This window comes from Zalophus californianus, chromosome 13, assembly GCF_009762305.2.
Source record: "Zalophus californianus isolate mZalCal1 chromosome 13, mZalCal1.pri.v2, whole genome shotgun sequence".
In the NCBI taxonomy this organism is placed as follows: domain Eukaryota; kingdom Metazoa; phylum Chordata; class Mammalia; order Carnivora; family Otariidae; genus Zalophus; species Zalophus californianus.
This window is the reverse complement of record NC_045607.1, coordinates 21167297-21180052: the sequence shown is the minus strand read 5'-3', so window position 1 is coordinate 21180052 and position 12756 is coordinate 21167297. Positions and strand designations below refer to the sequence as shown.

Below are 12756 nucleotides of genomic sequence, written 5' to 3'. Positions count from 1 at the left end.
GTAAAAAAGTAGTTTCTCTCAAACCTCATCCTGAGCATGGATTCCTGCCACCGAGGATCGGATATTGATCAAGCATCCTGAGTAATTCACAAGTACACTAAAGTGTGAGAACTGCTAGTCTACAGCAACATTACTTAATCGTGGGTGATCCATAATGGAAAGAGGCAACCCTAGTCCTTGGTGGAAGAGTGTAACTAATGAACTAATAAAATGATTTGTCCAAGAGATATACCCCTTTCCTTACATCTGGATTATAGTAGCCTGATTCAAGTTTCACTGTCCTGTCTTTATACCTGTGAAGTTTTATCCTCATTACTTTACAAAATACTAAATATTTTTATCACTTATTACAAACTGCCCCGCAATTGCATACAGAATATTTATAAACTGTATTTACCTAAATTGCCAGAGTGTTGAATAAACTACTACAAATGATCTGTTTAGTAACTTTTAAATATAGATTTCTAGTGATGTGCTAAGTAACAAATTTGAATATTTTAGTTCAGTAAAATGGAACCAGTAAAACCTCTGGTTTCACAAATGAAGTGATTCAAAATGAGTGTGTCAGCTTTAATGGGGCCCTTGCACACTGCAGTAGGGTGAATAGCACATTTCTGTCTCAACGTTCCTCCTAAAACAGAGGCTGGCTCTGATCTCACTCTTCCCACAAACCTTCATGCACAAAACTTGCATGTCAGTGACACGAGAAGCTCATTTTGATTGTAATAGGCCATACTCTTGTCTAGCACATCACTTGTGAAACTGAAGTTGGCTATTATAATGCAGCAGGTATGTAAATAATAACATTTTGAGTGATCTCTATGAAATGGATTCCTTCTTTCCCTTTTCATTATAAGAGGAAACTTTATTTCAGAGTAGAAAATGCATTGTCTGAACTCATCAACACCCTCTCTATCCCTCCCCTCCCCAATTTGTTGCAGACCAGGATGAAAGAGCAGCTGAGCTCAGCAGGGAGCAGAATGAGAAAACCATCCGGAGCACGCAGACCGCGCTCCGCAATTTCCGAGAGTTCCTCATCTCCAAGTATCCCTCTGAAACAAGAGAGATTTATGTCATCCCTTGCAAGGAGTTGGATGCCTACCTGGCCTCTTTCTTTGTGGATGCCAGGCAGAAGGATGGGTCTGAATATGAACCCAACAGCTTGGCCAATTACCAGTGTGGACTTGAACGGTACCTAAAAGAACACAGGTATGGCTACAGTATCACCAGGGATAAGGAATTCAAGCGCTCCCAGGAGGCCCTGAAACAGAAGCAGATTGAACTCCGCTGCAAAGGAAAAGGAAATAAGCCACACAAGTCCATGAAACTCACCTTTGCTGATGAACTCATTCTGCGGAAAAGGGGACTACTAAGCCGCTATAATCCCGAGGGTCTTCTCAACCTTGTCTGGCTCAACAACACAAAAGCTTTTGGGCACTGCACAGGTTTTCATGGATCTACCTTGAAGTGGGGTGATATCCGGCTCCGGGTAACAGAAACAGGGCTGGAGTACTTAGAGTGGATGGGTCAAGACACCGGTGACCTAAATGCCAAAACCAAGAGAGGTGGCACGGACTCTCGTGTGTATGCCACCCAGCACGCCCCACAGACCTGCCCCGTACAGGACTATAAGGAGTATGCCCAGCGGCGGCCTCCTGCCATGCGCTACGAGGATGCTCCTTTCTACCTGTCCATCAAGCCAGTCGTGAACTTGGCAGCTCTGCATTGGTACAACTGTCAAGCCCTCGGCAAGAACAAGCTGGCCAAGATGGTGAAGACCATGTGTGAGAAGGGTAACATCCCTGGCAGGAAAACCAACTTCAGTGTGTATCAAAGCTGCAGCACCTTGTCTGAGGCCCAGAGCAACCAGCTGGTGCTTATCTGTAACAATCTGAGCCAGCAGGCCGCTCAGTCAGTGGCTGGGCACTCCAACAGTGGCAATTTCATTGTCTCTGCCTCCTATGACTCTTCCTCAGACACTGCTTGACCAGGTGGCTTGAGCAAGAGCCCAGTTTGGTTACTATGTCCAGAGAAACTGACTATACACTGCTTCTCGTTCCCTTTCCTCCGCCCTCAGTATTAACTTTATAAAAATATAAATATATAATATATTTTTCTTTTTACAAATAAGCCAATGGAGATAGTTTAGTATTGCTAACATAGTATTTATAGGCTTAACACAAATGTACTTGTGGGTGATTAAATGTAATTGCTGTTACAGACTCTACAAAACCATAGTGGTTCTCAGGCAACACAAAGTAGAGAAGAAATTCCGTTTTTAAAGAACTGTCAGAAAAGTCACTGAAAGTTATCCTAGACACTTGTGTCCTCAACTCCTGCTTTCCTTCCCACCCCACCTCTCATTTTTAGTCTAGTTAATAAATGGCTTTATTTTTTTAATTTTTAAAATTTTGTATTAATCAGGAGGAGACAATATTAACTCTACTGCTTACACAGAACTGTATTCAATCAGATCCAGAATATGAACATGTTGATATAAGCTCAGCAAATTATCTACATACTTTTTTTAGCTGAATTAGAATTTTAGCTCCTGTGCCTCATTTTTTGTAATGTCTGAAAATCTAGATGTTTAACATCTTTTCTTTTGGGGGCAATAAAGGTGCCATTCTTTTTGGAAGATACATAATTTTTAAATAATATGCAAAGTCCAATATTGTGGCGATAAAGACTGTTAATAGCTCATTTTTACTGTTGTGCTTAAATCTGGATAGAATATTTTTTGTTCCCTAAGAAATCAGTTAAAATGAAGTGTGTTTTTCAGATTTACAAAACTATCAAAGTTTTTAAAAATGTTCCCAAGCATTAGATTGTATATCAAACATAAAAAGAAGGTAGAGAATGGGAGAGTCTTATTAAAAATCCAGAAGCACTAGTCAAGACAACACAAGAGTCCACTCTTCAAAGCCCAAATCCCCTGAATTATTTATTTATAAGCATTAAACTTTGGTCTCTTTTCCCGAGGAGATTACTTGACTCTGTAGTTGAGATCAAAAGAATATTGACACTCATTTTGGGTAACAACATTTTGTCACCAGATTTAGCTGAATTCAAAGCATTCTTGAAAATGTGCAGAGTTTCTTCTACAGTAAATATAAATTTATCTGTGATACCCTGCAATTATAATAATAATAATTGTGGTTAAACAACTCTTTGTGGTGGTTTTTCCAAGGTCTTTCTTTTCAAGTCTTTAAGTCTGTGGTATATTTTTAGTTAAGATCCTTCAATAACAATATAAGTTTAGACAATAGGACGACAATAAAGTTGAGCTAGGTTCCTGTCCTGTATAAGCATTAACACATAAAAAAATCCAAATCTTAATAGCTTTATTGGATTCTATTGGGAAGTATTTGTTCTTCAAGGCAACCTCATAATTCACATTAGCTAGGAGGGTAGGTGGTATTTTATGTATTAATTTATCGTAGACCAGGACAAACTTCATTTTGATTTGCTTTGCTAAATCATCACATTAACTGAGCTTTCCCATGGCTAGGCATCTTTTCCCAACACTAAGTTGTAAACATATAAAGACCCATTCCTCTAAGCTGTGACCTTTCCTTGGGCTCCGGAGTAGAAAGTCTGCTGTGGACTTTGTGTGGAATCCACTTTACTTCGTGACTTTTCCTCTATAGGGAGGCATCCAGAAACAAGAAGAAAGGGTGGAAGATATCTTGCTTTATTGTTTTATATTAACGATGATACCCACCATTTTTTGAGCTAGTGTGTGTGCCAGCACTGTGCCAAGTGACTTATTACATGCATCATTTATACAATAGTTATTAACTGTATGAAAATTAGAAAATTCAGATAAGCATAAAGAAAATTCTCCTGAATCTGCTGGCCAAAAAATAACCACTGTTAATATTTTGGTGAATATTTCTTTAGACATTTCAATACATATATATTTATTTCTATATATATTATCTTTAATCCTTTCAATCCTGGAAAAGGTTAGTTGGTTTGTTATCTCCATTTTATGTTGAGATCAAGACAAATCAGTTAGGGTATAGTTAAGGAAATGGTACTGTCTGTCATCTGACTGCAGGGTTTTTTTCTGTTTATTTTCTTTATTTCCAACTCCTATTCAGGTTCCAGTGATTTGAGCCAGAAATGGGGACACAGTATCATTCCCTCTCTGAAGGCTATCTAATTAAATGGAATGCTTGAGTGATCTTTCATGATGGCACACTGTGCTCCCTAATGCCCCCTCTTCTGTTCATTTTGAACCACAGGGCCTCTTTCTTCAAGTTCTCTTTACAAAACTTTCCTTATTCTATACCCGGTTTGTAAGTACACAGGACAGCCTACTGTAAAATAATTCTTTTTAAAAAAAATAAGGTTGTTTTTAATGGGTTACCTCTCATGTTTAAAATTTTTTTTCTGTGAAACATTTAAAATGTAATTGTGCATTTTATTTTTGCATTGACATACTTTTAAAAATTCTTAATATGTTTTTGACAACAAAGTAAGTTTGTGTTGAGAAAGAAGAGCAGTCAGTATGTACTGAGAAAGCAGAACTAGGAGATTTTGCATCCCTCTGTGTGTTTATTGAGGTAGTACTAACATGAAAGTCTCTCTCCTATTTTATCCTATCGCATTTTCATTCAGAACACAATTAAATTGAGAATGTGAATTACTTTTTAATTATTTATATTTTGCTTTGATAACTCAAACCAAATAGGAACATTGTGATCTAGATTTAGAAAACTTTTCTGAAGAATGGCTTGGTAGAAGTTTAGCTGAACTGTAGTATCTTTTTGGGTTAATGAAATTACAAAAATTATCTACAACTACCTCTAAATTTTGTGTTTTTATATAAACAATACTGAAGACATGCTACTGCCTGATGCCATTTTTATTATTTGTTATTTTAGCTTAAAAAAATGTTATGTTCATACTGTGGCAGTGGTACATGCCAAAATATCGTATATGTGCTTTAGTGAAAATTCAGCAGTCCGGCAGGTGTTTACTACAACTGAATGTGCTGCCTTCCCAGGCAATCCTCTGGTTCATAAAACAACAATAAAACCATATTTGCAAAATTTACACTTTTAGGTCAGTGTAAGGTCATGTAAGAAAGAGACCGTGCCCCTCACATGACTCTGGAAGTTTTGCACTGTCCACAACAAAAATGTCAAACCCATCTGTCAGCTTTTGGGGGACATACCTGCAAAATTCAGTCTTTCTTCTAAGTGAGTGACTGGCTGTTGAAAACCACGGATGGTAGCAATTTTTCTTTAAAAACCCATAATGTCTGAAAAAATTCGAGATATTCAGGTTGTTTATCCAACAGAGCATATTCTTAAAATTCCATTTCTTATCATGGGTAGTAGGGGTGGTCTGAATATGATTTGTAATACACCAGCTACTTAAAATATTTGTTATCTTATAGATATTTTTCCCTGTGTTAATTCACTTTTCCCTATGTTAAATTACTTTCTGATGCACACAAGAATAGTCTGAAATTTTTCTAGGGTAGATCAAGTCTCTCTGGTTTTTCAGTTAGGTTATTGTTAGCTGAAACTTCCATCACATTAATTTGTCTAAGTCATATGGCTTAGCTTTTTAGATGTCATGATATCAAATGACTTCACTGAGATGAGAATTTCCAGTCATATCAACAAATACTTGAACACTATTGTCTAGACACTGGGAAGGGTACAAAGATGTATAAAATAGTCCCTACCCTCAAAGAATTTATAAAAGATACTGTAATAAAAGTTTCATTTCATTTTTGAGAGCTCACCAAAAAAGTCTGCCAATACTATCTTGCATCATTTCCCAGACTTTGTACTCATGCAGTTTGTCAATTATTCAGCCATTGAAAATATTGGTTTGCTGTGGGATACATAATACTGCTTTGAGTATTTTGAGGAGAATCTTCCTTAAGAGCCTGTTTTAAAATCAATATGAAGGCAAAGCCATTCCTACACCACCCAGTGTGTTCACGTAGGTGCACACATGTATAAGAAGGTGTAGATTGTCAACAATGACTATCATTTACTGAGTACTTACAATGTGCCAGAGTACTAAGTGCTTCTGTAGGTTGTTTCACTTAACTCTCGCTTAATCCTGAGGGTAAGTATGATTATTTCTCCTTAATAGATGAGGAAATCCAGAGGAGCCAAATGCGTTGCCCATATCACAGCTAATACAAAGAGCATCAGGATCTGAAACAGATCCAGATACCATGAAGTACTGTCCTTTTCTGCTGTAGCTGCTTGTTCACAAAGTGATTTGCTCTGCTTCTGTAGACTCTCTGAAGTGATAAATTATGAATGAAATCCCTGATGCAATAAAATCATCAGTATTCATTGTCTCCATAATGAGAGCAGTGCCATCACCTGGCATGTTTGTTAGTACAACATTGTTTAGGCCTCATTATTTTAGTTACTTTGAGATGGAACATTCGGTACTTTGTTTCCTCCCTGGCCATGCTTAGAGAGCAAAAGTTTGTGTCACTTTTTAAAGGACACTTAACTTTGTCATGGAGATGAGTGTGTGTACAAGTAATTATATTTTAAAAATGATTGTCATTTGTTTTTATAAATCAGATGGGGAAAAGGGGGGTTCTAGGCAGAGGGAATATCTCAAGCCCAAAAGCCAATATTGCTGTCCACCAGATACTGAATATTGATTGCCAGTTTGCCAGGGAGTTTCATCTTGCCTGCAAATTTGGTGCCAGCAAATTAACAATATTTAATATAGGAATTTGTTGTTAATTTTTTTTAATCTATCGAGATTGTTTTTGGGGCACCTGCCGGACTCAGTTGGTAGAGCATATGACTCGATCCTCAGGGTCATGAGTTCAAGTCCCACATGGGCGTGGAGCCTACGAAAAGAGAGAGAGAAAGAAAGATTGTTTTTAACAGAAAGTTTTTAAGGAAAAATACTATCCTTGTGCTTCTCAGAGATTGACCAGAACCCATTCAGATTTTCTCTAGTTTGACTATCTCCATAGTTCAATATATTAGAAACAAACATTTCTGATTTTAATCGGCTTCTTGTGACTCGTTTTCTTTATAGGAAAGAAGTATTTTGGTCCTTATTTCTCTGGCCAAAATATAGTTGTAATACTTAATATCTATAAATAAAAACTCTACTATGTGATAAAGGAAATAAATTTCCAAGCCTAGAGGAGAAGTCAAGGGGAGTGTATGATCATGTATTGCAGTAAGCTGATTTTTAAAAGTTTCCTTTATGATCGGGCTCCCCGCTCAGCGGGGAGTCTGCTTCTCCCACTGACCCTCTTCCCTCTCATGCTCTCTCTCTCTCATTCTCTCTCTCTCAAATAAATAAATAAAATCTTTAAAAAATAAAATAAAATAAAATAAGTTTCCTTTATGAAAAAAAGTATTACAAATACTAAAGAATTAAGTTCTCATCAATTAGTCTAATAGATTTTTTCTCAAATAGAATTCCTTTATATCAGATCTTGGCATATTACCATATACAGGTAGAGAGAGAGTTGCTTATTAGGAAACACACCATTGGCAAAGGCACCCTCAATTGCGTTTTCGTATTCAGCATTGCTTCTCTGCCCCACTTGGATCTGGCTGAGATGAAATGAATTGTATAGCTTTTCATAAGGCAAAGTGATGAAGATAGGATGATTTTAAGAAATCCTTGCCATTGAATATAACTGGGACACAGAAATACACTGCATATATCATCCTTCAGTGGTTGGTGTATTTCTAATGATATAAAAACAGAAAAGGGGATGATATTGGCAAACTGCCAACAACTCTGATTTCACTTCTAATTAGAGAAAAGAAAGATAATCAGAATTTCTCATGCTTCATCCTATCTGTAAATTGATCGTTTGGGCCTGCCAAAGCTGAAGGAAACACCTGATTTGGTATTAAAGATTGCATTTTTTTAAATTATTTTTTAAAGACAGTATTTTAATACATTTAAATTGAGTTTTATATAAACCATGACTTTGTTGAATTACACTCAGTATTAAGTCAGTACTAATTTGATCAGAATATTAATTAGGTCAGAATATTAGTGTAAACCATCATCTTTGCTGAATTATAGAGGATGACCTGGAAAGGACCCAAGAGATCCTCTAGCCCAGTGCTCTTCAGTGCTATGTCGAATAGGAGTCACCATGTCTTGCAGGTAGGCAGCAAGGAGGGCAAGAAGATAGAGATTACAAGGGAATCTTCAAACGCTGATTCTCCAGGAATTCTCATGTTCCCTATGCCCCTACCTTCCTACTTTGAAACTCACCTGACTGAATGAGCTACTTACTCCATGACACATCCTTCACGTGGAAGCTGGAAAATAAGATCGAAAACATCTACTCTAACCCACCCCTCTTTTATAGGAGAGAGAACAGCCCCAGATACATTAATGAGTGCCCAGGTGAACACACCTTGTTAGAGTCAGAACCAGAACTAGAAGCCAGGCACCCTGACTTTTAGTCCACAGAGAAGAGTTGAGGGTGGTAAAACAATCCTACATTTCCACTGAGTTAGAAGGGGTATCCTGTTCTTGTTTTCAAAATTGTAATAGTTTTTAAGCCCTCAGTCAAGTTTGTACTAGGAGTAGATTCAAGCTGCCAGTTTCCAAGTAGGCTATTTTTGCATGTGAATTTTCACTTTTCATTTTATACTGTTACATCTTGATTTTAGCAACTTCTTTTTTTGGAATTGATGAAATAATCTCTAAATGTTAACTGTTCACTTTTTTAAACGAACATCTCTCAGCTTACCCCATTCATACTTAGTTTTCATTTACAGAGGGAAAACTAGTTTTCAAGTATATGAATTCCAGTTATAGATTATGAACTGAAAAGTAACTTTTTGTTTAGTGTGGTATTTATTTGTATATCCAGCTACATAGTACTTATATTACCAGTTTTGAATGCAGTCTATAATACCCTTTTTTACTCTATGGAAAGATTAAGATACCATTTGAAGGTTTGGGACATATCTTCAAAAGATCAAACTTCTATCAACATAATTAGGATGTTTCTGAAATGTATTTAGTTATAGGGAGGAAAAAGAAAATGGGAATTAATGGAAGACTTATAGCAGGAAGATGTTGAAATACAAAGTATTTGTAAACTTTCCTATTATCCTGCTTGGTCTTCTAAAGAGGAATTCAAGCATAAATATAAAAAATTTTCACAAATTTTTATTTTACAAATTATATTTACCAGATTATAGCTGAAGAAAAAGGTGAAATTCTAGGATTTTTTTTAAAGTACAGTGGAATTATTTGTCTTTTGAATGCAATGTTGAATTTTGCTAGACTTCTGATGTTCTTCTTTGTATTACACTGGAATTCGAGAGTATTTTTACCATAGTACATTAATTTCAGAGAGCTTTGAACATGCTTTGGCACAATTTATTTATTTGTAAGTAGAATTAGGAAGACATCAGCAATATAGAATCCTAAAAGTAATTGTGCATACTGTATTTAAGTGATTTTTATACCTGTTTACTTTCTGTAATTTTTACATTTTATAAATCAAATACCTTAGTATACTTCCACTAGAAATTAATTTATAATTGATTATTTATACTGGATGAAGTAGCAGGTCCATTTTAGTATTAATCCACTCAGATTAACTTTATCTAACTGAATTTTTATATCTACAATTCATTATATTACAACTTTTTAAATAGCATTTATAACAGAAGAACTTTTGTTTTATAAAGTATTTGTTACAAAAAAAAAACCCATCTTGCCAAAAACCATTACAATTTCTATGCATTGTGTAATATTCAGTGACGTCGCTGTTGAGATTTGCATGTTGTTGTAGGTGCTTTTTCATGTCTGTGTTTGTGGTGTTTATATGGAATTGTTAACCACTGCTGCTATCACTTATTGTAGTTAAACTGAAAAACTGTGCTAAGAGGCTGTGCCAGTCAACATTTGTTATGTGTGACTTGTGAAAATGTGTACTTAGTTGTTTAATATTTTGAGCCAGCACTTAGTGGCCTCTACAGAAGGAAATATAGTAGTTGTCGAGTTGTGCCAACTTCAGAATCTCGTTTCACATGTGTAATTCCAGGTCAGATTTTCTTCCATACTTTCCCCAACTCTTTGAAAGGAAAGTTTGCAAAAAGAAAAAGCAAGAATTCTTAACTTCTTCCAGTACTCTCCCCACTTTAGATCTTTTTTTGTTCTTCCGATACTTGAACACATTACAGAGAAATCCGATAGAATGAAAGTGTAGCAGCATGATTACCTTTATCTGGTTATTTTTATCCAGGTAAATGATAACAGGACTATGAGGTGCCTACATTATTTTTGTTGGTTAATCATGGCTTATTGTTTGAAATGCATTTGATAAGAATATTTAGTTTTTAAAATTTATTTATTAGGGACTATAGAAACCTCAGAGTTCCCAAGTATTAACTTTTATATTCAGCATTTACATGGGCTTATTTAACATATTTATTTATTTGACTTATGACCATCAGAATTTTTTCATGCCCACCTGTCTTTAGTTTGGTTCCTGGTATTTCCATCTTGCCTCAGCAATTACAAACACACTCTGAAAGTAGAGAGAAAATTATTCAGTGAATGAATTCTATAGTTTGTTAGAATTCCACATGGGGGAAATATCATTATATGTTTATACTCTTAAAATGGAAGTGAAACTGTCATAAAATGCTAAGAAAAGAAGGCTACTTCCTTAAGAGCATTTTAATACCAACACACCAGAATTCCTTGCTTAGTGCAGGGTTTCATTCTATCTGTTCAATGGGTTTCTAATTATGAGATTTCTTTAATAAAGGGATAATCTCCTGAATTATATAGAGGCTTTTTGTGTGACTGCAGATATATGGCGACAGCCAGTGCTGTATTTGGAAACATTGCTGCTGAAATTGCTGATTTAATTCTAAGAATATTAAAACTAATTCATCAAGGCCCCTGCCACTTCTTTGCTTAAAGGAAAAGAAAGGCAGATTCTAATTGTGAGACTTTTCTCCAGAATATGCTTTAAATATTTACCCCTCAATGGAGGTGATAAAGCAATAAAAGGAAATTCAATTATGTATGTTCTAAAGAAGTTCTGCCCTTGTCCAGTGGCCTCCAGAGCAACACTAAAGTATTTCTTGACTCCTGCACTGGGGGTTTTCAGGCAAGGCCTTTATACTCAGAATTTTTTTTATATTTTGGACACCAAAGATTATGGCACGATATATCCTGATGATTAACGGTTTCTATTAGATAGCTGTGGGCACGTTTATTTGAATTCTGCTCTTGGATTTTTTTTATCCACTTCGGGTCTTCTGTACATTTTGTATGTCTGTCCTGAGGACCTTATGCCCAGGGCAACTCTTTAATTAAATCATGCATATATATTTATTAGGTTTCTAACTTATAGAGTATGTTTCCATCATGACTTTAAGCTTTTTTTCACTGCTAAAATTACAGATAGATTTGCCAGATTAGCCCCATTGTGAGCAATAGCTTGTACCTTTTTCGTTGTAATCTGGAAATGTAACTGTAACCCCATAGGCCTGAGACCTGGCAAGAGAATGACTGGAAGCATTTTGGATTCAACAGAATCACTTAAATGACTCATTTATCTGTTAAAGTGAAGAACTTTGTTTAATAGAATGAATGCTATGTTCAACTTAAGGTCTTCCATCTTACGAATTATTTTAAGATTTTTAAGATTATTTTAAGAGTAATTTTAAGATTTCTTTTACTCTACCACTTAGAAGTTAATTGGGATTAAAAAGGTAGATTTGTCAATTTATTCAGTATAATTTAACACCAGGCATTTTTGTAAAACAAATATAACCACCACAATTAATACTTAGAAAAATTTTATGAAAAATGATATTGTTCTTTGGAGATGCATTTACTGCCCCCCCAATTTGGTAGATTGTAATTTTTTATATATTTTCTGGCCACTTGGCTTTTAACTGATTTATGGGAAAAAAGCATATGTGTGCCTGATGTTCACTCTAATCCTATTTTAAAGTTCTCTTTTTAAACTGCTGCAATTAAAATTTGTGAAAGAGAGAAAGGTGAATTGAAATGGAGGGAAATTTCTGTTAATATGTTAAGATGTGTGACTGTGATGCTCTTGGTTAATTAATCCTTTGCCAAGTTGATATTTGTATTAATATGATAGAACTTTTTTGTTAATAAGAATATACTGTTGGCTTCATTCTTATTTTGTTGCTCACTGCTTTTCATACTAAGGTGTTTTCATCTTTTTCAGCTCACTGTTTTTGCTTCATATTTGTCTGTGTACTTGTGCTCTAAATAAAATTCTAGTTTTATGTCCCAGCGGCTTATTCCATTGTGTGTGTAATATTTGTCTCTAACGTCGCATAATTTTCTATTGTTTTCAGTATTTGTTGGTACAGCCTAAAATTTAAGGATGTAAGAAAAAAATCCAGTAGGGGTGCCTGGGTGGCTTAGTCGGTTAAGCATCTGACTCATGATTTCAGCTCAGGTCATGATCTCAGGGTCTTGAGATGGAGCCCAGCATCAGGCTCCATGTGGGGCATAGAGCCTGCTTGGGATTCTCTCTCTTCCTCTCCCTCTGCCCCTCCCTTCCCCTCACGTGTGTGTGTGTGTACTGTCTTTCTCAAAAAAAAAAAAAAAAGAAAAGAAAAGAAAAATCCAATAAAATCAGCTAATGAGCATCAGTGATGTCTCCATAATGAGAGCATGCTTTAATCACAGTATTTTGTCTCTGTTTGGATATGACCAGTCTTCCTTCATTTAATAAATGGTTTCCTGCAAAGCTGGCTG

General features: G+C 35.7%; 1 protein-coding gene across 2 annotated transcripts in view; it reads left to right on the top strand.

Annotated features, from left to right (window-relative positions):
* The window catches only part of KIAA1958 (KIAA1958 ortholog), a 155823-nt gene that overhangs the window by 109216 nt on the left and 33851 nt on the right, over positions 1-12756 (top strand). The window contains exon 3 of one of the 2 annotated variants that reach the window (XM_027615377.1): positions 942-1025. The exons of the other annotated variant lie outside the window; for it this stretch is intronic. Coding sequence (XP_027471178.1) covers positions 942-1025 — 84 coding nt within the window. The remainder of the gene's footprint in view (positions 1-941; positions 1026-12756) is intronic. 2 annotated transcript variants of the gene reach the window in all.